This window comes from Narcine bancroftii, chromosome 1, assembly GCF_036971445.1.
Source record: "Narcine bancroftii isolate sNarBan1 chromosome 1, sNarBan1.hap1, whole genome shotgun sequence".
NCBI lineage: Eukaryota > Metazoa > Chordata > Chondrichthyes > Torpediniformes > Narcinidae > Narcine > Narcine bancroftii.
In genome coordinates, this window is record NC_091469.1 from 358,635,236 (window position 1) to 358,656,884 (window position 21,649).

Sequence of the window (21,649 nt, forward strand, 5' to 3'; positions counted from 1 at the left end):
CGGGGGGGGGGTTCCAATCCGGACCCATGCATTCAGGACAGCCAATCAGCAGCCAGCCTCCTCAAGTCATGCCCTGGTGATGATGTGGTCAGGTGCCTATAAAAGGCAAAGCGGCAGCGCAATAAAGTCAGTGTCGATTACACTCCCTTTGTGTTAGAGTCTTCTTTCTTCAACCTCGAGCTATAATCTCTTTATTCCTTGAGCTATAACCATAGCAACCCTGCTACAGTGGTGGCCCTGATTGGTCCAAATGGCACTTTGGACCCGACGACGGAGGAACAACTTACATGGGTGTGGTTCCAACAGGCCGAGGCGCAGTTCGCCATTCGGTGGATCTCTGATGATGACACACAATATTGCTATGTGGTCAGCGCCCTCAATCAAGACACCGCAGCCCACATCATCGACTTCCTCCAGCAGCCCCTGGACCAAGGGAAGTATGTGGCCATCGAGGAGCTATTAACCCACACTTTCTGGCTCTCGACTGCTGCACATTGATGGTTTGGGGGCCAGGATCCCTTTCATCCTCATGAGCAACATGCTCGCTCTCAATGATGGCCACATCTCTTGCCCACTGTTCCAGCAGATCTTCCTGGAGTGACTACCTGAAGTTATCTGGCTGATCAACACAGAAGAAGACTTTGACGACCCCAGGAGTGTGGCTGCCTGAGCAGACGTGCTATGCGCGGTGAAGGGGGATGCCTGGGCTATGCTCGATCAAGTGACGGCACTTCGTCATCCACAACCAGCCAGGAAGTCTGCCGTCTGACCGATCGACCACCTGAACGACAAACCCCACCGGTGAGCAGTACTGTTTTTATCATCTACAATGGGGTTCCAAGGCCCATCGATGCCGCTCCCCCTGCATGTTCCAGGGAAATGCCCAGGCTGGCCGTTGTTGATGACTGCGACTGCAGCGCCTCCACCACATCCAAGACTCCCTGTCGTACCGACGTTTCATAGTGGACACCAGGCACAGTACAGCGTCCTCTCCCCTTCCAGCCTCGAGGCCCACAATGGCAAGGTGGGCTGAAAGCTTCGAGCAGAAAATGGCTCCAACATTTGAATATTTGGCACTGGTACAATTCTCCTCCGCTTAGGGGACAGACAATTCACTTGGAAGTTTATGGTGGCAGCTGTACATCAACTGTTACTGGGAGCCAATTTCATGACTGGTGGACATTTCTGACACTCTTGCTCAAGGGCACTGAATGTACTAACCCCCCACGTGCACTCCATGAGTACTGCCAAGAATGAATTCACATGAGTATTAGCGGAATTCCTCTCCATCACTACGCCTCATTTCAACTCAGCAGAACCTAAACATGGGGTGAGACACCAAATTATTATGGAGGTCCCTCCTCTCCATGCAAGGGCGCGGTGTCTAGCCCCCCACCCCCCAAGGAAACTCAACCTGGTGAAAGAGGAGTTTCAAAAGATGGAGGAATTTTGCATTGTGCGGCTCTCCAATAGCCCATGGGCCTACCCCCTCCATATAGTAAGGTAGTGAGTGGTTGGAAACCATGCGGAGACTACCACTGCTTAAATAAAGCCACCACGCCTGTCAGGTATCCTGTGCCCCACATCCAGGACTTCACCACTAACCTGCAAGGGTCACGGATATTCTCTAAGGTGGACCACATCAGGGGTTATCTTGAGAACCCAGTTCACCCAGATGGCATTCCCAAAACTGCCATCTCATCCACCCTTTGGATTGTTTGAATTCCTCTGCATGGCATTCGAGCTGAAAAATGTGGCTCAGACTTTCCAGAGCTTGATGGATGCAATGGGCCGGGATCTGCAATTTGCCTTCATCTACCTCAATGACATTTTAATAGTCAGCCACACCTGCACCGAGCACACTGCTCATTTAAGTCCATTGTTCTTCAGGCTGAGTTTGACACCATAGGGCCATGCTGTCGCCTGGCAAAGTGGACTTTTTTTGTTCTTTCCCCAGTTCATCGACCATGAAGGGCCTATAAGAGTTCACAGGTATGGTCAATTTTTATCATCGCTTCATACCTACAGCGGCTCACATCGTGAGCCACTTATTTTCCCTCATGACTTGGCCCTGTAAAGACATTCAATGGACACAGGAGGCGACTGAGGCTTTCCAAACAACCCGAGCCAAGGATGCCCTAGCCAAGCCCACCCTCCTTGTGCATCCAAGGACAGACACCCCGATCATTCTCATGGTGGACGCCGTCAACACAGCGTTCGGTGGTGTACTTGAGCAACTGGTTAACAGGTAGTGGCAGCCGCTGGCCTTTTTCAGTAAACATCTCAGGCTACCAGAGCTTGTACAGTGCCTTTCATAGGGAGCTGTTAGCGTTATACCTGGCAATTCAACATTTCTGTTACTTCCTGGAGGGCAGGAAGTTCAAAAATTAACATCGACTTCAAACTACTTACCTTTGCTTTCAGCAAGGTGTCAGACCCGCTGTCAGCCAAGCAACAGCGGCACCTGTTCTACATATCTGAATTTCCACAGTCATTGAACATATTACTGGAAAGTCCAATGTGGTAGCTGATGCCCTGTCTTGTCCAGCTATCCTAGCAGTACACAGCCCTGCCCCGGGCATCAACTGTACAGCCCTGGCTGGTGTGCAGCAGGCAGACCCTGACATTCTGGCGTACCAGACAGCACTTACTGGCCTGCAACTGGAGGACATCCAGATCACCCCAGATAACCGCACGCTGCTCTGCAACATCTCAACTGATAAACTGTGCCCCATCATTTTAGCCGCTTGGAGGAGGTGAGTTTTCGATTTGATCCACAATTTGGCTCACCCCACTATCAGTTAAAATGGTGGCCATCAGGTATGTCTGGCACGGCCTCTGCAAAGAGGCCACTCACTGGGCCTAAACATGTACTCAGTGCCAGTCATCCAAGGTCCAGACCCACATTAAAGCCTATCCACAGCCCATAGAACCAGCACACTGTTGTACTGTTGTGCACATAGACATTGTGGGGCCCGTACCTACATCCAGAGATGCACCAGATAACTAAATTGCTAGAAGTGGTGCCGCTATCTGAAATCTCTATGGAGGCGTGTGCATGAGCATTACTGAACACCTGGGTGGCAGGTTTCAGGGTCCCCGAGCACAACATCTGACAGGGGGGCCCCATTCACCTCCAGCCTGTGGACCTCCTTAGCAAATGCCCTTCGGACCCAACTCCACCACACCACAGCATAACACGTGCAGGCCAATGGGTTGGCATCTAAAGACAGCCCTGATGGCCCGACTCACTGGACCGAACTGTGCCAATGAACTACCTTGGGTCCTGCCAGGCATCGTACCCGATCACCAGTTCTGGGGGAGATGGGTGGGGGCGGGCTTCGTGTAGTGGTCCACGACCTGTTCCATGGGCCGACACAGGAAACAGCCGTCAAACACGGCGATCAAGCAATCAGCACATGGAATGAGACACCTGCTCTCATAGAGCGCAGGAATAGCAGTCGAATTAACCAATCACTGCCAGTAGATTGCAAGGGGTTCAATCCGGGCCTGCACATCTGAGACAGCCAATCAGCAACCAGCCTCTCTCAAGCCAGGCCCAGGTGGTGATGTGCCTGCCAATAAAAGACAGAGCTAAATCCCAATAAAGTCAGTGTCAATTACATTCCCTTCATCTGAGAATCTTTTTTCTTCAACCTTGAGCTATAATCCCATTATACCTCAAGATATAACCATTGTGACCCCACTACACCCCTAACCTTTTCTGCATTCACCCTTAACCCATGACCTTTGGGTTGTATCTCACTTAACCTCAGTGGAAAAAGCTTACCTACATTTTCTCTGTCTATACCACTCATAAATTTATTTATCTCTATCGAATCTCCCCTCATTCTTCTATGCACCTGGGAATAAAGTCCTAATCTGTTAAACCTTTCCCTCTAACTTAGTTCTTGAAGTCCCGGCAATATCCTAGTTAATCTTCTCTGCGTTCTTTCTATCTTATTAATATACTTACTGTTGATAGGTGAAAAGAACTGCACACAATACTCCAAATTTGGCCTCACCAATGTCTTGTACAACTTCACCATAACATCCCAGCTTCTGTATTCAGTACTTTGATTTAAGAGGGCAAATATGCCAAATGCTCTCTTTACAACCCGATCCACCTGTGATGCCACTTTCAGAGAATTATTTATCTGTATTCCCAGATCCCTCTGTTCTACTGCACTCCTCAGTCCCCTATCATTTACCGTGTACTGTACGTCCTTTCTTGGTTTCTCCTTCCAAAAACCAACACCTTACACTTGTCTGTATTAAATTCCATCTGTCATTTTCTATCAGTCCATTTTTTCAGGTGGTTTTTATTTCTTATTGAGTGGATTTCAGAGTTTACTCTATCGTCACACCTACTTCCACTCAGAGCTTCTGTCTAAGATGGTTTGGGTTAGAAAATAGATGAACATTTTTTTTTACGTTTTAAATATAAAGAACTTTAAGCCATTCACAAGCTTAGTTAATTTTGGAGATGAAAGTAAAGTTGCATCACTGATAACATCAATAAAGCCATGCAATCAGAATTTCTTTGATTAACCTGCATGGATTTAATTTGATTCAACCATTTTTTTTGATATCTGAAGCAATGGATGAATCTTTCAAGCTTGGTATTTGAGTTGGTAATTGAGAATTTGTTACTGTATCTATCAGAATCGGGGTGAGAACATTTTCTGTCAGCATATTATTAGGAGGAGAAGAACATTGTTAGAAACCGAATCCTACACTTTTCTGCATGCTAGAGCTTGTAATTTTTAACAAATATTTTATCTGAAACTAAGTTTGAAATGGAATATTGTTTCTCACTGTCGAAACCCCTGATTGCATGGAGATCAAAAGATAAAATGTGATGGAAAGGCTGAGTGTGGGTATCAAAGACTTTAATACTTTTTGTTGTGGATACAATGAAATTCTGTTCATCTGGCACACTTGGGTCTTTGGAGCCAGACTGGCTGGATATTCCAGATATTTGAATGTCCTTCCTAATGAAAAACAACCTACTTTTTATTCATTTTTTTTATGTTACACAGTTGTATAATAAATTTTCCAGTGAACCTGATAAGTTTCAAGGGAGCTTGGGAAGCAAGGCTCCAGTCATGTTCAAGGGAGCATGAGAAATATGAATCCAAAATGTTTTAAGAGTGTGCAGGAAACAGGATCTAGTGAATTTCAAATGAGTGTGGGAAGTGGAGTCTCAGTGAGTTTAAAGGGATTGATGGAAACAGAACCAGGTTAGTTGAAAGGGAATGCAGGAAATCAAGCCCTGTTAAGTTTGGAGGGCATGTGAGAAGCAAAACCAGATGAGTTTAAGGGGAGCAAGGAAAACATTATCTGGTGAGCCAATATTGAACCATTGACATTTACATGTAATTGAATAACAGGCCATCATAATTTCACTGAAATGTTCTGATCCAAAGATTATTTGGTACTAATAATCTTGCTTAATTCCCCTGGTGCTCTTCAACTATACTCTGTGCAAAATAGGGAAAGAGAAAGAATCCACAGAGATAAAGATGAATAAAATGTAGCTTGAAAATCAGTGTAGTTCTTTTCTGGTTTATAATAAAATGAGATTACGATAGTATAACAATCTATTATTTGGTGTGGTTACAATTTTAAAAGCAAAACAATAATACTGCAGAAATAGGAACATTGAATTCCACAAATGGCATAGATTGGGAATATTAATTGAAAGGAACTATAAAAAGATCAATTTTTTATCTGAAAGGAATGTTCAATGTACTTAGTTATTCTATGAATGTGAAGACATTTCTGCTAAAAATATGAATACCCGAGCAATCACTTCAGCATTCTCTCAAATGCTTCCTTCAAAATTTTAGGAATGAAGCCTATGATATGCTACTCACATTAAAGGAAACAAAATGGATTGATCAGAACACCAGAGCAGTGATAGTAGAGTTCACCCTCTACAATGCCCCTACCAACCTCTTCACCATTGTATCTCTGTTGGCAGAGTTGCCACAACCAGGAGGAGTTATTCCATTAGTTCATATAGAGTCATTCAGCATCTACCATGAAAATTTCCTTCTCGACTATTTCATCATGGCCTTTGAGGTGAGAATTTCAAGTAATGAATTAATTATATTTGAAATTGTTATACATGAAATTGTTCTTGAAATTGGCATACTCTTGGCACACAAAATATTTTTAAAAATTTTATGGATGGACAAAGATTATCCCCGTTCAGTTTTACAGCACCAAATCTACTTTTTGGAGGGTTTTTTTTCCCTTCTTTTGGCATTCAGTTACCAGTCCTTCAAATCTCAAGGCTAATCTTTGCAGTTGTACCCAAGAATTTTAAACCATGTTCAAAGAAAGACAAATGCAAAGTTTTAACAGTTTACTATTTGTACATTTAATACAATGTGCAGCATTATTTTATATTCTATTTTCATTGTGCTTTTCAGCTTTTGTTCCTGGTCCTTATTCTACTTCACCTCTATTTCCAGATGTGCAGGATGACCCAGAGAGGTATTCTGAGTTACTGGAGAGAGCCATGGAACTGGCTCGAGGTCAGAATCTCATTGCAAAATATTACTATGCTTTAATTATGCAGAAAAGATTAATGAAGATGTTAATGGGCCAAAAGGGATTGAGCTATACCAAGAGACTGGATAGTCTGAAACTTTTTATCCAGAGAATAAGAGGCTCAGGAGGCTGAAGGTTTATTAAATCATGAGGGGCAGAGAAAGGGAAGGTAGTTACAGTTTCTTTCCAAGAGGAGGAGATCTAAAACTAGAAAGCATAGATTTAAAAAGAGAGGGGAGAAATTTAAGGGAATCTGAGGAACAGGTTTTTCACATACAGGGTGGTAAGTATGTGGAATGAGCTGCCAGAGGAACCTGTACAAGTAGGTACAGTTCAAACATTTAAAAAGCATTTGGAGAGGTACATGAATAAGAATGGTTGAGAGGGATGTGGGCCAAATGCAAGCAAGTAGGACTAGCTCAGTGTACAACTTGGTTGGCATGGATGAGTTGGACCAAAGAGCCTGTATCTGCCCTATGACTCAATAACTTTAGTGTAGTGGTTAACGCAATGGTATCACAGCGACCGGAGTTCGAATCAGGCACTCTCTGTCAGGAGTTTATACTTTCTCCCCATGTCTGCGTGGGTTTCCTCCTGTGCTCCAGTTTACTTCCACCGTTCACAACATACTGGGGGTAAGGTCAATTGGGTACAATTGGGTGGCATGGGCTTGTGTGCCAAAAGGGCCTGGTACCATGCTGTACATCTAAAAATTCTAATGAAATACTAAACACCCAATTCATCTGAAGAATAATCTGATCGTCAGTCATTAGATGTTGGAGACTTTTGATTTTGGCTTAATATTTTCCCATGAACTGCAATCCTCAAATCCACTTAAGGTGCCTTCAGATGAACAAGTTCCACCCTTGTTGTTTGGATCTCTGTAATGCTTTGAGTGAGTGCTGAAAGTTTTTTCTTTTCCTTCATGGGTGAAAAGACTTGGAGATATTAACAATTTTAAATGAACAATTGTCTTGCTTTAGGGTCTGAAACTAGGGGAAATAGAAAGAAGAGCCATGTCATGTCATTTTTGCCAGGTTCACATCCTGTTAAAGTTAATTGACTGTAATTCTTAATGGGAGATTGTGAAGTTGAGAAGGACTCAGTTACATAAATGGAAGCATTTTTTACACAAGTTAAATTTTGAATATACCAGCAATTTAAACTATAAGCAGGATAACTACTTTACACAGTTGCTTTTGTAACTTTTTGTAATTTATCAGTTTATGCTGTTTATTAGTTCGATTCATGGATCCAGTGAAACTGAAGGCGAATAAAAATGCAACTTTTAAAATATACTGCGAGAAATACTGATAACCACATGTGTTCTGTTATTCACCAGATTGGACTTGTCGTTATCAGTACCTTTTACTACATATATTATGTGTTTTACTTCACTTTGGCTGTGGATGTTATTGATCATCTTCACAGTGGGTATTTCAAAGCGTTTGTGGATATGAGCTACATTTCTGCATGGATAAAGGTGAGGAACAGGAAGAAAAAAATGGGATAAAGAAAAGGAAACTAAAACAGATTGTCTTGCCTAATTTAGATATACATTGCAAACACTACTTTTTATTGGAACAATGGGTGAAATTTTGAAGAGAATTGCTATCACTACATAACATAACATAACATAACAATTACAGCACGGAAACAGGCCATTAGGCCCTTCTAGTCCGCACCGAACCAAATACCCCTTTCTAGTCCCACCTCCCTGCACAATGCCCATAACCCTCCATCTTCTTCTCATCCATATACCTGTCCAACCTTTTCTTAAATAATACAATTGACTCCGCCGCCACTATTTCTCCCGGAAGATCATTCCACACGGCTACCACCCTCTAGTAAAGAAGTTCCCCCTCATGTTACCTCTAAACCTCTGCCCCTTAATTCTTAACTCATGTCCTCTTGTTTTAATCTTTCCTCCTCTTAACGGAAATAGTCTATCCACATCCACTCTGTCTATCCCTTTCATAATCTTAAATACTTCTATCAAATCCCCTCTCAACCTTCTACACTCCAAAGAATAAAGACCTAATCTGTCCAATCTCTCCCTATACTCTAGATGCTTAAACCCAGGTAACATTCTGGTAAACCTTCTCTGCACTCTCTCCACTCTGTTTATATCCTTCCTATAATTAGGCGACCAGAACTGCACACAGAACTCCAAATTAGGCCGCACCAACGTCTTATACAATCTCAACATCACCTCCCAACTCCTATATTCCATGCAATGATTGATAAAGGCCAGCATACTAAAAGCCTTCTTCACCACCCTATTCACGTGAGTTTCTACCTTCAGGGAACGATGTACCGTTACTCCTAAATCTTTCTGCTCTTCTGTATTCCTCAATGCTCTCCCATTTACCACGTATGTCCTGTTCTGATTCTTCTTACCAAAATGAAGCACCTCACACTTATCAGCATTAAATTCCATCTGCCATTTTTCAGCCCACTTTTCTAAGCAGCCCAAATCCCTCTGCAATCCTTGAAAACCTTCTTCATTATCCACTATTCCACCTATCTTAGTATCATCTGCATATTTACTCATCCAATTCACCACCCCATCATCTAGATCATTAATGTATATAACGAACAACAATGGGCCCAATACAGATCCTTGAGGCACACCACTGGTCACCGGCCTCCAACCTGACAGACAATTATCCACTACCACTCTCTGGCCTCTCCCTTTCAGCCAATGTTCAATCCATTTGACTATCTCAAAATTTATACCTAAAGACTGCACCTTCCTAACTAACCTTCCATGTGGTACCTTATCGCAGGCCTTACTGAAGTCCATATAGACAACATCCACTGCGCTACCCTCATCCACATTCCTAGTCACCTCTTCAAAAAATTCAATCAGATTGGTCAAACATGACCTTCCTCCCACAAATCCATGTTGAGTGCTCCTGATCAGACCCTGTCTATCCAGATGTTTATAAGTACTATCTCTAAGAATTTTCTCCATTAATTTACCTACCACAGACGTCAAACTTACAGGCCGATAGTTGCCAGGCTTCCTCCTTGAACCCTTTTTAAATAATGGAACCACATGCGCAATGCGCCAATCCTCCGGCAAGTGCCAGCAGATTTGGGAGGCCTGATCCATCTGACATTTGCTCAAAGTATTTTATTCTAGCTCTGCCACTGAATCCCAGTTGTCAGATTTTCCCAGCACTTCATCAGATTAGATTTGGACCAGGTAGTGTGCCTCTGTTACTTTCAGTTGAGAGAAAGCCTGGGAGGGATTATGATAAGTGTTTGGATGGTTGGGTCTATTTTACTGTTTTAAATATATGAGTTGATCATTTGATTTGTTAAGTCTGATTTTCATCAGGCATTTGTTAAAGTGCCTCATGAAACAATTGACTAGTTGAGGCAAAGTAATAGATTAAAGAACAGAAGCAAAGGTTAGAATAAATGGAATAGATGAAGAAAGTCTGCAGATGCTGTGATTATAGTTAATGCACTAAAGTCCTGGAGAAACTCAGCAGGTTCCGCAGCGTCCATAGACCATGTTTTGTCTGGGAACCCGTCAACCAGATGGCATAAACATCAACTTCTGCAGTGTCCGTTAGGCACAACTCCCTCCCCCAGTCTCTCTCTTTATTTATCCATCCTGCTGTTTTTCTTCCAGCTCTGCATTCATAGAACTACCCTCCTCACTCTATCTATTCTCAGTTTTTCTCACCTGTCCATGTCTACCTGTGGCCTCTTGGCTATTGGTCTATGCCCCTCTCCTTCCTCCTCCCTGACCTTTTTATTCAGCTGCGTACCTGCTTTTTGCTCATACTTTGACTAAGGGCTCAGGCCCAAAACATTGGTTATATACCTCGACTCCTATGGACACTGTGGAACCTGTAGTGTCTCCCAGCACTTTTGTGTATTAGTTAGAATATATAGGTTGTTGACAAACTGTTACTATATTTAATACAGAAGCTTAGTTGAAAATACAATGTGCAGCAACATATTCAATTTGTTGACGGTGCCAAGCCAGATCAGACAGTCCATTAGAAGGATGATTCAAAAAACTCCAGAAAAAGTATAGAAAGTGAGGAGCCAGGATCACAGACATTAGGTAGGTTGGGTTGGGATTGTGGTCCTAGTGGGTGGTAGGTTAGTGAGGCCAGGAAGAACAATCTTACAAAGATAAAGTGAACTTTATCATGGCGCACATAATTACAGCAGCAAACCAGCCCCGTTTATCACGCCAGTGGGGCAGCCACCGCAAAGATGGCGTCGCGGGTCCTTCTCATCTGGTGCAGACCGGAAGTGCTCACATGCGCTTACGTCAGCATGACACAAGTTCTGCGACGTGAGGGGCGGGCTCCGGATAGCCTTAAAGACTGCAGTGCGAACTTCAAAGTGAATCATTTGTGCTAAATGAGCTTGTAGCCTACTGTCTCAGTTCTTTTGCTGTGCTCATGCACAACCCGCTGCAACTTGTTATCAGTGCTGACCTCTGAAAGCACAATTTTTTTTTCCTAAAAATTGACTTTTGTGGCAATAAATTTTTTAGACAAAACCACTCAAAATTCTTCCCACCCTTAGTTTTGTATCCATACCTTTTTAACCCTGTACATTGGAGTATTCATTTCTATTTACTTCATTTCCACCACTGTGGTACCTTGTTGTTAGTCACGCACTGTTGTTTGAGGGGCTCCTCCTTGGTCTCAGCCATCAACTCCCAGTAATGGAAGGACTCTAGACTGTAATTCTTTCCCACAGTACTCTCACGTTGGTTGCCCCAAGCCTCAGTGCACCTATTAGCACATCCTCCTGCAGCCTTTTTTGTTAATGTAAAAATAGACTTTATTCATCATAAATTATTTACAAAGGAAAAACCATTCAGAGTCTGTTGCCACCCATTCTTCCATATCCATACATTCCTGTAATTGTTCTTTGTTAAATTTGATTCTTTGTGCACTATTACCACCATTGTGGCACCTTGTTGTTTGACAGGCTTCCCCTCAGTATCAGCCCCTCAATGCCCGGTAATGGGAGGACTCTCGATTAGGGTGACCAAACTTTCTTAACATGAGAGCCACATACAATAAGCTTCAGATGTTTGAGAGCTGCAAGACATGAAAAATCTTGCATGCACATTTTAGGTACAAAAATTTTATTAAAAGATTAAGCAATACACTTACTTAATAATATTTATTCATGCATGCAGTTTTTAAACTTGTATTCATTTCACTAACCAAAAAGTACATATACATAGCAAATATTTTCAAAATCTTGATTATTGTGAGTCTCCATCTTGGCTGTAAGTTACTGAAAATTCAGCTGATAGTTGTGAAGGCTGCATTATTTAGTTCTGTCAGGTAATGATTTGTAAGGATTGCACGATGCTTCGACTTCACAAATTTCATTATAGAGTAAAGTGATTCACAGCAGTATGTTATGCTAAAAATTAAGATGTGTTTCACACTGGTTTTCTTCAGTTCAGAATATCTTATTTCTGGAACTTGCTTCCAGACTGGGATATATAGGTCACCTTTAGACCCAGGACTTCTTGTAATTCCATTAGTTCCATTTCCAAAGCAGATGAATATGTAACCAGAGCACCAAGAACTGGACAACCATTATTGATCACATCAACTATGAATGGATTTACAAGAAAGGCAAAGCTTCTGCAAGTCTTCAATCTTGGCAAGGAAATTATCAAGCAGTCCTTGTCATTCCTTCTTCCAGTTTGTGGGCTTTTATTTCAATATCAGGGGAGATATTAACTCTCCTTTGGAAATTGCAAAAGTTACTGAAGTTTCAGGACAATATGTATCTGAAAAACTTATTTTATTCTGAAAGCTGAAAATTGTCTGAGTAAGATCAGAAACCCTTGGAGTGCTAAGTTGAGAGTTTGTAGATGATCCATGATATCAATAATATCATTTCTCATTTTCCAGTTGAGGATAGAATCTTTTCTTTTTTTCAACAAAAGTAATGATAGGCTCCAACAGATCCATAAACCTACTCAAGATATTGCTGGTTGACAGCCACCTTGCACTGCAGAAGAAAGAGAAATCACTGGGTTTATCTTCAAACTCCAGTTCTTCAATAAACCTTTTTAACTGTTAGTGGGTCTTCCCATTTAAACATATGAAATTGACAATTTCAAGGACAGAATTCATAACGGTTCGGGGCGTCAGCTGCTTGGGAGGGCAGGTGGCTGGGACTGGGTGGTAATTCAGAGTTCGGGGTGTTGGAAACTTGGATGGTTGGGTGGCTGGGGTCTAGGCAAGAATCTATGATCAGGTCATCGGGTGATTGGATGGGAAGGCGGGCAGGGCATCGAAACCTTAGATGGGTGGGTGGCTTGAGTCTAGGCGAGAGTCCGCGATTGAGGAATTGGGAGCTTGGATGGGAAGGCCACCGGGATGTTGGGAGATCTGGTCACCAAGTGGTTGGAGCCTAGGCAAGGCTCTGTGGTCAGGGCATTGAGAGCTTGGATAGGAGGACAGCTGGGACCTGGGCAAGAGTCAACAGCTGGGGCATGGGGAGCTCTGATGGACAGGTGGCTGGGGCCTAGGTGAGAGTCCATGGTTGGGGCTTCAGGAGCTCAGATAGGAGTGCTGCTGGGGCATTGGGAGCTCAGATGGGAGGGCAGCTGGGGCATCCCAGGGCATCGGGAGGTGGGATCGTCTCAGCCATCATATTTCCATGAGCTGCACATTATATATCAAAGAGCTGCAGGCAGCTTGTGAGCTGTGGTTTGGCCATCCCTGCTCTAGACTGTAGTCCTTCCCCACAGCCCCCTTGAATTGGCTGCCTCAAGCCTCAGTGCATCTCTCAGCATGTAATCCTGCAGCCTGAAATGTGCCAGTTAACGACATTCTGGCTCCAAAATCTCCATGTGCTGAAAGAGCAACAGGTTTCGGGCAGACCAAAGTGTCATGAACCCCTTAACTAAGTTCATGAACAGAAATCTTGGAAGTCCAGCAATTTTGACATCTTGGGGGCTCTAGATTTGGCAATCCCATCTTTACTTGTGGGAATTTATTCACCCTTGAATCTTTCATCTTGAATGACTCAAATGGATTTGACACAACCTTACTTTTGAATAATTGTTGCAGATCACTTTTGCCAAATCACTTCTCAGTCAAGTAAAATCCACAATATTAATAAAGCTAACTGAAATAAAAACAAAAATATATTCTAAATACTCAGCAATTCAGGCAGCATCTGGGAGGAGAAATAGAGTTAATGTTTGAGATTGGAGACCAATGTTCTCTCTAATTTTTAATAGGCAGAGGGTGCAAAAATCTTAGGTTGTGCAATTTTTCTCTGTGACCTAAGTATGTGCGCACCGAAGGCTTGTGCAAATGTAAACTTGAAATTATTTCAAGTGAGGTGACATAAATTAGTGATGTGCAAATGTAGTATTTGAAAAACTGACTAAATAGTTAAAAGAAACAGTTAGCTAAGATATTATTTACAGTAAGTATAATTATTAATTACTACATTATTTTAGGTCACTAATCTTTTGTGTGTGCATTAATTTCCTTGGTGCACTGGTTGCAAAATGTGTGTGCACACGTACACAGCCTAGAGGAAACAGTGTTGGAGACTCTTCCTCAGAACTGGGAACAGACATAAGAAATTTGTTAAATTGCAGAGAGTGGGAGAAGGGGGATGTCTCTGATAGGGTAAAACCAAGGTAACCATGAGAATAAAGTATTTGAATTGTTTTCTCCACCAATCAACATCTATTGCTTCATTCACAAAATCTAAATCCAGGATTGCCCTGCTCCCCTCTCCTTATTACTCACAGGCTCCTAAACTATACATTCTAAATACAATCGAGGAATAGTATGTCTTTGATAAATATGTGCTGATTTCCTCACAGTTGAAATAAGGGTTAGTGAAATCCTCCACTCTGATACCCTATTGTTACCCCTCTTGTCAGAAATATGCCAAGAGTTTGTTGAAGCAGGTATTGCAACATTTAAGAAATAATTGGGCTCCAATGGACTCCGTTTTTTTTAAAATCAAATGTTCAACCTTTTTTCCTCTGTGTTCTGAATGTGAAATGCTTTGTCCAAGAAACATTCAGCCTTCCAGGTGGACTATATGACTGTCAGCTGTCACTCGAGTTCTGAAACTCAGAACCTGAGGTCGTGCAGCTGACAGCATTTCTCACCCATTCCATTGCCAAGAATGACATCTGTTAGACCAATGTTGCTGAATGAAAGAAAGATTCAGGATTTAAAAAAAAATATTAAAATATTAATTTTATTCTCAGGCGAAGCGTTTTCTTCATGGTCTGCTTGTGTTCCTGCTTTTAATAAAAAGCCTCCATTTATTACGTGTTAACAAGATTATAGCACCCTGCGTTACACTGCTCCGGCTGTCCTATTCCAGTCTGATCATGCCAATGGTAAGCAGTAATTTTATTTTGCAAAGTCTCATTTCAACTTGCACAGAATCTCAATATCAAGTCAGCATTTTGGCCTGATCCTTACGTCCCCTGATTTCCTTTGAGTCTCCGACTTTCTTTTCTACTTTCCGTCTCTGCCCATATGTGTCCTTGCAGCTTCCTTCTCAGCCAGTACCTCAAGGTCAAAGATCTCCTTCTTCATCTGTTCTTGTGTCTCTGAAGTGGCTAACGAGATAAGTATGAAAGCCTTAGACTCTGTCACAGGTGGGTCGGGGGTGAGGGATAGTGGGTATTTTGAGAGATGGTACACCGCCAGTGGGCTGATAACGCCTCAAACCGTGCATCTTGGCGCCTCACAGTTTGGCGGGCAGCAACCTCCTTTGAAGAAGACCGCAGAGCCCACCTCACTGACAAAAGGCAAAGGAGGAAAAACCCAACACCCAACCCCAACCAACCAATTTTCCCTTGCAACCGCTGCAATCGTGTCTGCCTGTCCCGCATCGGACTTGTCAGCCACAAACGAGCCTGCAGCTGACGTGGACTTTTTACCCCCTCCATAAATCTTCGTCCGCGAAGCCAAGCCAAAGAAAACATTACTTATTAAACTTACAATGGACTCCTAACAAATAGCCTTGAGGTTTTCAGTGCCATTTCAAAATGCTCCTTCGCTATTTTGATCAGACATGGATCAGGGATTCCCATGAATCAAGTGGAAAAAAGGATTCTACTCTTTCTCGAGGAATTTTGTGACCCTCTTCCTTTCTTCACCTGAATATTTTGTTGTTTCTCTTGGAATATTCAGATACATTATCTGACAATATCTTCCTTAAAAGACAATGAAATCCCCTGTTAAATTCTTCATGCAAACCCCGAGTCTTCACACCAGAACCTGGTGTCCTTACAGCTGCTGTGGCACAAATGAAGTATTAACCATTTGCTTCTGGAATGTTGCTATGAAGATCTGGAAAGACTTTGTCAAGGTTCATCCCACTGAGTGCATAATATGTGACACTGTTCTCCACAAGCTGTTCACAAGGCACATACCGAGACACATCATAACTGCTGTTAGGAAGTCATTGATCTGATGAAAATGGAACTTTGATCTGTCTGAGAACTGCTACTCTTCTGCAATCGAATATTGCAGATGATCGGATATTAGTTTTCAAGATGACATGCAGGGAAGCTTGACGCACCCACCGCAAAAGCAGTATGGGAGAGGGTCACATTTTAGATCTGTCCTGTCACTGGACAATTCAGGAAATGGAATGTGTGCAGAGACCTCTTAGACCCATCGCTTATGGGAGGTTTGTGAAAGAAAAAAATTTGAATTAATTGCGATACGGTGTGAATAATACAAATCTTGTAAGTCTATCTCTCCTTGTGCTGTGATTGGTGACATACAAGTATCCTGTGTTATATATTTGCAATACTTACCAATTAAAGTGCATTTTTGAATGAAAGTTGTCTCACACTTTGCAGAAGTACCTTTGGGAAGGCTGAATTTCCTTGAGTGCAGCCGGCATCAGAAATGTCTGGCTCAGAGCCAGGTGAACCATGATTCAGCCAAATGGGCACTTTTATCATCAACTCACTGTGGACATATTTAAAAACCAGAAGACAATTGCAGGAGTTGGAAGCTATATTAAATATTGAAAGCAAAACACACTCAAACTTATCTACCAATAATTTTTAAACAAGTATTTTTTGTGTCCCAGTCAGATCATGTCAAATGACTATTTTTGTACTTTTTTGGTTTTCTTTCTTTCTTTCCTCCCTGCTATGACACAATGCACTGCTGCACACATTTTGCTTTTTTTTAAAAAATGTGTCAGCTTCTGACCCTCTTATTTAGTTACCAGTAAAATGTTTTCAGATATCATAATTCTGGCAAAGAGGTTGTTTCAGGCTTTGTAATTGAGTGCAGTCCTACTGCAACAGCATCCTGTGACAGGAAAAAAGTATTACAAAGGATGTTCTTTATCAGATATTGCCAGGATATCCATTATTATGGGATTAATGTAACCACTTCAACTTTCACTTTCAACAGGTTACATTCATATTAAATCAGTGGTGCGACATTATTAGCTCCTTGGCGGGCAGCATCTAAACTAAAACTTGTTTGCAACAAAGTTCAGGGTCCAGATTTCAGCTGCCATAACAGTATATTTTAAATCCTTAACTACATTTGCATTATTCTGAGTGAAATTCTTATGCTTTTTAAGCCTGGCAAAAATATATAATAACCCATATATTGTTTTTATGCTTCTCTCTGTTTACAGTTGTGTGGGATTATACTCATTATCGCCTACTCCTGCCTGGGGAATTTGCTCTTTCTATCACAATCTTATTCATTCAGTACTGTACTGAGAGCTTTTCAGACACTGCAAATGTACTTCATGGGTAATAGTGAAATGAGAACACTTTCAATGTTATACAAGTTAAACCAGCTGCCCATATCAGTCTATTATGGAACATTCTCTTTCGTTCTGACCATACTATGGGCTGGATTGGTAGGTATCTTGCTCTATTTCTTATTGGTATTATGTCAGAGAATTTATTTGACTGGTCTTAAATTTGTAAAATTAATCCTGCTGTTTATTTCTAGACTTTTACCTGGGTACAATTTTTTTTTTACCTAATAAATGGTTATCATGTTCCCAATGAGGAGTAATTCAATAACGTGTAGGTACTCAGAAAGCTCCTCAAGCCCAGTGTAGAAGAAAACTTCCTCATTTGAGTCTACTGAAGAAAAAGGATTGTGAAGAGATGGGGCACAAAGAGGAGTGTTTTTTTTAAATATAAGCAATCCAAGAGCAGCCAGTTTTATTCATAGAAAAGTAGTGAAAAATTTCACTAAGGTGAAAGACATTGATAATTGAAATCGTACTACATCGGATTACATTTTGTATGCTACATGATTAAAATGTGTCAAAAACCCAGTAATTAACCTAGTTAGAGTGGAATGGTTAGCGTTGTGGTTAAGCACCTGCAACTCAAGTTCAAATCCGACACTGTCTGTAAGGAGAATGTACATTCTCATCATGTCTTCATGCTCCGGTTTCCTCCCACCTTTCCAAACATATGGGGAAGTAGGTTGATTGGTGTATTAGGGGGGTGGACTCGTGGGCTGAATGGGCCTGTTGGACATGCTGGACATTTACATTTAAATTTAAATAAAACTCCTACTTTTGTCTTGTGAGGAAATTTCAACATTTTGATTTGTAAATTCATCCTTGGTCACATATGTTAAATGTGTAATATAGCTATACTTAATACAGTGAAACACCGATTTTATGTGCCCCGATTTAAGCGAATTCAGATATAACGATGTGTCATTGGACTTGGGAGTCGGGCCCCTGGTAGGAGCAGGGACATCAGGCCCCAGGGGCAGGAGCAAGGACATCAGGCTCCCGGCAGGAACGGGGACATCTGGCTCCTAGGCAGGAGCATGGACCTCAGGAAAGACAGGGCAGTTCCAAACACAAATGCACATGGGTTTATGCTCAGATGCTCTGATACTTCAAACACAAGTACTGGATCATAATGGTTTACTAAAAATTAATTTGTGTTTTAATTTCAACTGTAATAACAGCAATTTATTGAAACCCCGATTTAGAGCAACCTCACCTTTTCACAATGAGATTTTATGGACCCCAACGATTGCGTTAGAATGGGGCCACACTGTGTATACCAAATTGAGTTCAGATAATATCAAATCAATTGGAACTTCAAAATTACTATAACAAAGTGCTGACTGTGACCGTTTTGATTCACCCTCATGTTATTGCTTATAAACATTCTAGGAATAGTTAGGGGCAGTCAGTTTTATTGCTGCCAGTTTCAACAAGTAATTCCCACAAATTTAACCTTCTTGATATCATCACCTGCCCAAGGATGCAAGAAATTCCAGAGAGCCGTGAATGCAGTTCAGCCCACCATGCAAACCAATGATCTCTCTTCATCACACAACCAGCCAACCCCCTCTCGTCACACTCTCTTCTCTCCCTTCCTGTCAGGCAGAAGATGAACAGGTTTGAAAACATATTCAAAGACAGTTTCCCCACAGTTATCCATCTCTGATTGGACTTGTCATTAGTAAAATGATTCTGCCCTTGCACTGTTTTAACTGAATTTCCTCTCTGTCGTAATATGCTGTGCACTTTTGTTTTATTTTACACTACTTATTGTATTTAAAAATGATTTGACTTTCCTGGATAACATGCAAAACAAAGTTCTTCACTACATCTCAATCCACCTGACAATAAACAATTCAATTCAACTGAGTATAATCTCCACTTCATAAATGGTGCGATAAACTGAGGGAATTCCTTGCAGCACTGCCGAGTCCTTCTGCCTTTCCCACCACCAACTTAATTGACTCTGAAGCTGTTACTCAAGTACTAGTAATTTTCAAAAACTTTCATGCCTTAAGTTGGTTATTTAAATAAACTGTAATGCATGCTTTTTCATTACGCAGGGACGGTGAGTGGGGGGATGGGAGGATTGTTTGCTGCTGAGTGAGGAGAGGTATTGTGGTGAAGGAGGCAGTGGATGATTTAGGAGATAGGATGCACTGACAATCAAATAATAAAGCGGCTACAGAACAAAGCTGGAGCAACAACAACAGGGATCTATGTGGAGAGGGACTGACATTGATTATTGTTCAGGAGACCAAAGAACAGATTAGGACCTAACAGAGAAGAAAGGGAACTCTAGATTTATTGGGCTTGCACGGCTTTCTGGGAACATTTATCTGGGTTGAGTTCTATCAGAGAACTCTCTCTCTCTCTCATTCTTACTTTTTCTTCTCAAGCATTTTCAATATTTCTTACTGCCCAGCCTTCATCACCAATTTGCCCTCACAAGGTTTGTTTTTCTCATTTCTGCAGCACCAAAGTTGAGACAGGCAGTTGGAAACACATTTTGCTTTTGACAAATCATTGTTAAAAAAAACGCAGAGTACTCTTGGATTTGGTGATTGGTGATCAAGTATATTGATAAATGAATAAGGAAGCTGCATAGGATTAGATTTAAAATGTGGATCAATATATACTTCTATATTCAAGTTTCCATTTTTAAAAAAATTTCAATGTATGTGGGCACCAGTGGCAAGGCCGTCTTTAATTCTCCTTGAGAATTTAGTGGCAAGCCATCTTCTTGAATCACTGTGGCTCTGCCATTGAGATTGCTCCTGCCATGCAATTCTAGAGAGATTCTGGATTGAGGATTGAGACTCATTATATAACCTGCACAAGTACAAGAGAAACAGCAGTGAGAATAAGAACAAATATTATTGTGAGAAGCAGATAGGGAAGCAGTTGCTGAATGTTTTCACTTTATGGTTTTTGCATCAAACTTGTTTTGAAAAAACAGATTTTTACCAGTCACTTTCTATATTTATTTGCATTTATAAATTTTATTTTAAAATATGCTTAAATATGCTGGGTGGCTGGATAATGGGGAAATTTGAGTATGAGCAGAATGTATGTTTTGTTTGAATCCATATATTTATTAATGATGCATGTCAGTAAACTTGCTCATGGTGCATTCTTTGTTCATGACAGGAATGCATTATAGAAAATTATGGACACAGCCTTCACTTTAACATTCAATGGTTTCAAGCTCATGTAAAAATGAATGTATCAGACTTAAAGAAATCTCCACATTGGTGCCCTTATGGTTTGAAAAGAGCCAATGGCAATTTTGGGTTCCATTTAGATCCCTTCATTCAGGATATATCACACATTGCTCCTCTCAATACTGCATTATTCCAGAAACCCCTAACATTTCAAAGAATGTAAAATCAGTTGATCCCCTCACTCATGCTTTTCTTTCTAACCAATGCTAAATCCTGTGAAATTGCTTTAAAATTATACTTTAAAATGTATTTTTCGAGAGCCACACCCACTGTTGCCAGATTTTAAGAGCACATTTTTAATTTCAACCCTAACCCTTGGATACAGGATGTTCCCCAATTATTGCGGAACATCTTAGTCATGTATTCACTATAGATTTTGAATAAGCCCCATTCTTTAAAACCATTGATTCAATGTGAACAATACAAGAGAGATCTGTTATTTGAGAATGATATTTGGAAATTTATTGTAATTTCCTTTGTCTTTTACAGTTTATAGGGATTCTTACCTCAATGGCAGAAGAATCAAAGAAATCTGCACGGAGTAAGCACCTGGTGACATTCACTGATGTTGCAGATTATGCTCGGGAGAAGATTATGACTTTCACAGGAAGGAACAGATACATCGAGGCAGATCATATTTCAACACAAGGAAATGTAATCACTGTGCATATTATATTAAGTAATTGTAATGTAGCAGACTGAAAGTCGCATCCATTGGTGATGTAAGATGGTGAAGCTCTGCTTCACTTTAGGCTTCAATGATAGCTTTATCTTACCCTTGGTAATCCCATATCTTCAGAGTGAACCAGAACAAAGTAGCATTGACAAGAGGGTTGGCAGACAGCCATCTACCCTTTTAGCTTGGGATGGTACATATGCCAGAGGACATCAAAAGAAAGAAGGGGAACCTTCTTTAAATGTCACAATCTTCAGTTCTAAAAATGAATTTAAACTTGAAAAGAAGAAAGTAAAACCTGATAGGATTTTCTTAAACTGGAGGATGAAATTGGAATCTAAATTAAAGTATTTTCTTAAAGTTTAACACTTATTTCCTGCAATAT

General features: G+C 41.3%; 1 protein-coding gene across 1 annotated transcript in view; it reads left to right on the plus strand.

Annotated features, from left to right (window-relative positions):
- Nucleotides 1-21,649, plus strand: part of LOC138758248 (polycystin-1-like protein 1) — a 140,707-nt gene that overhangs the window by 105,480 nt on the left and 13,578 nt on the right. Inside the window, exons 31-36 of the mRNA XM_069926933.1 lie at nt 5,853-6,087; nt 6,441-6,545; nt 7,904-8,044; nt 14,816-14,950; nt 17,230-17,460; nt 21,078-21,242. Coding sequence (XP_069783034.1) covers nt 5,853-6,087; nt 6,441-6,545; nt 7,904-8,044; nt 14,816-14,950; nt 17,230-17,460; nt 21,078-21,242 — 1,012 coding nt within the window. The remainder of the gene's footprint in view (nt 1-5,852; nt 6,088-6,440; nt 6,546-7,903; nt 8,045-14,815; nt 14,951-17,229; nt 17,461-21,077; nt 21,243-21,649) is intronic.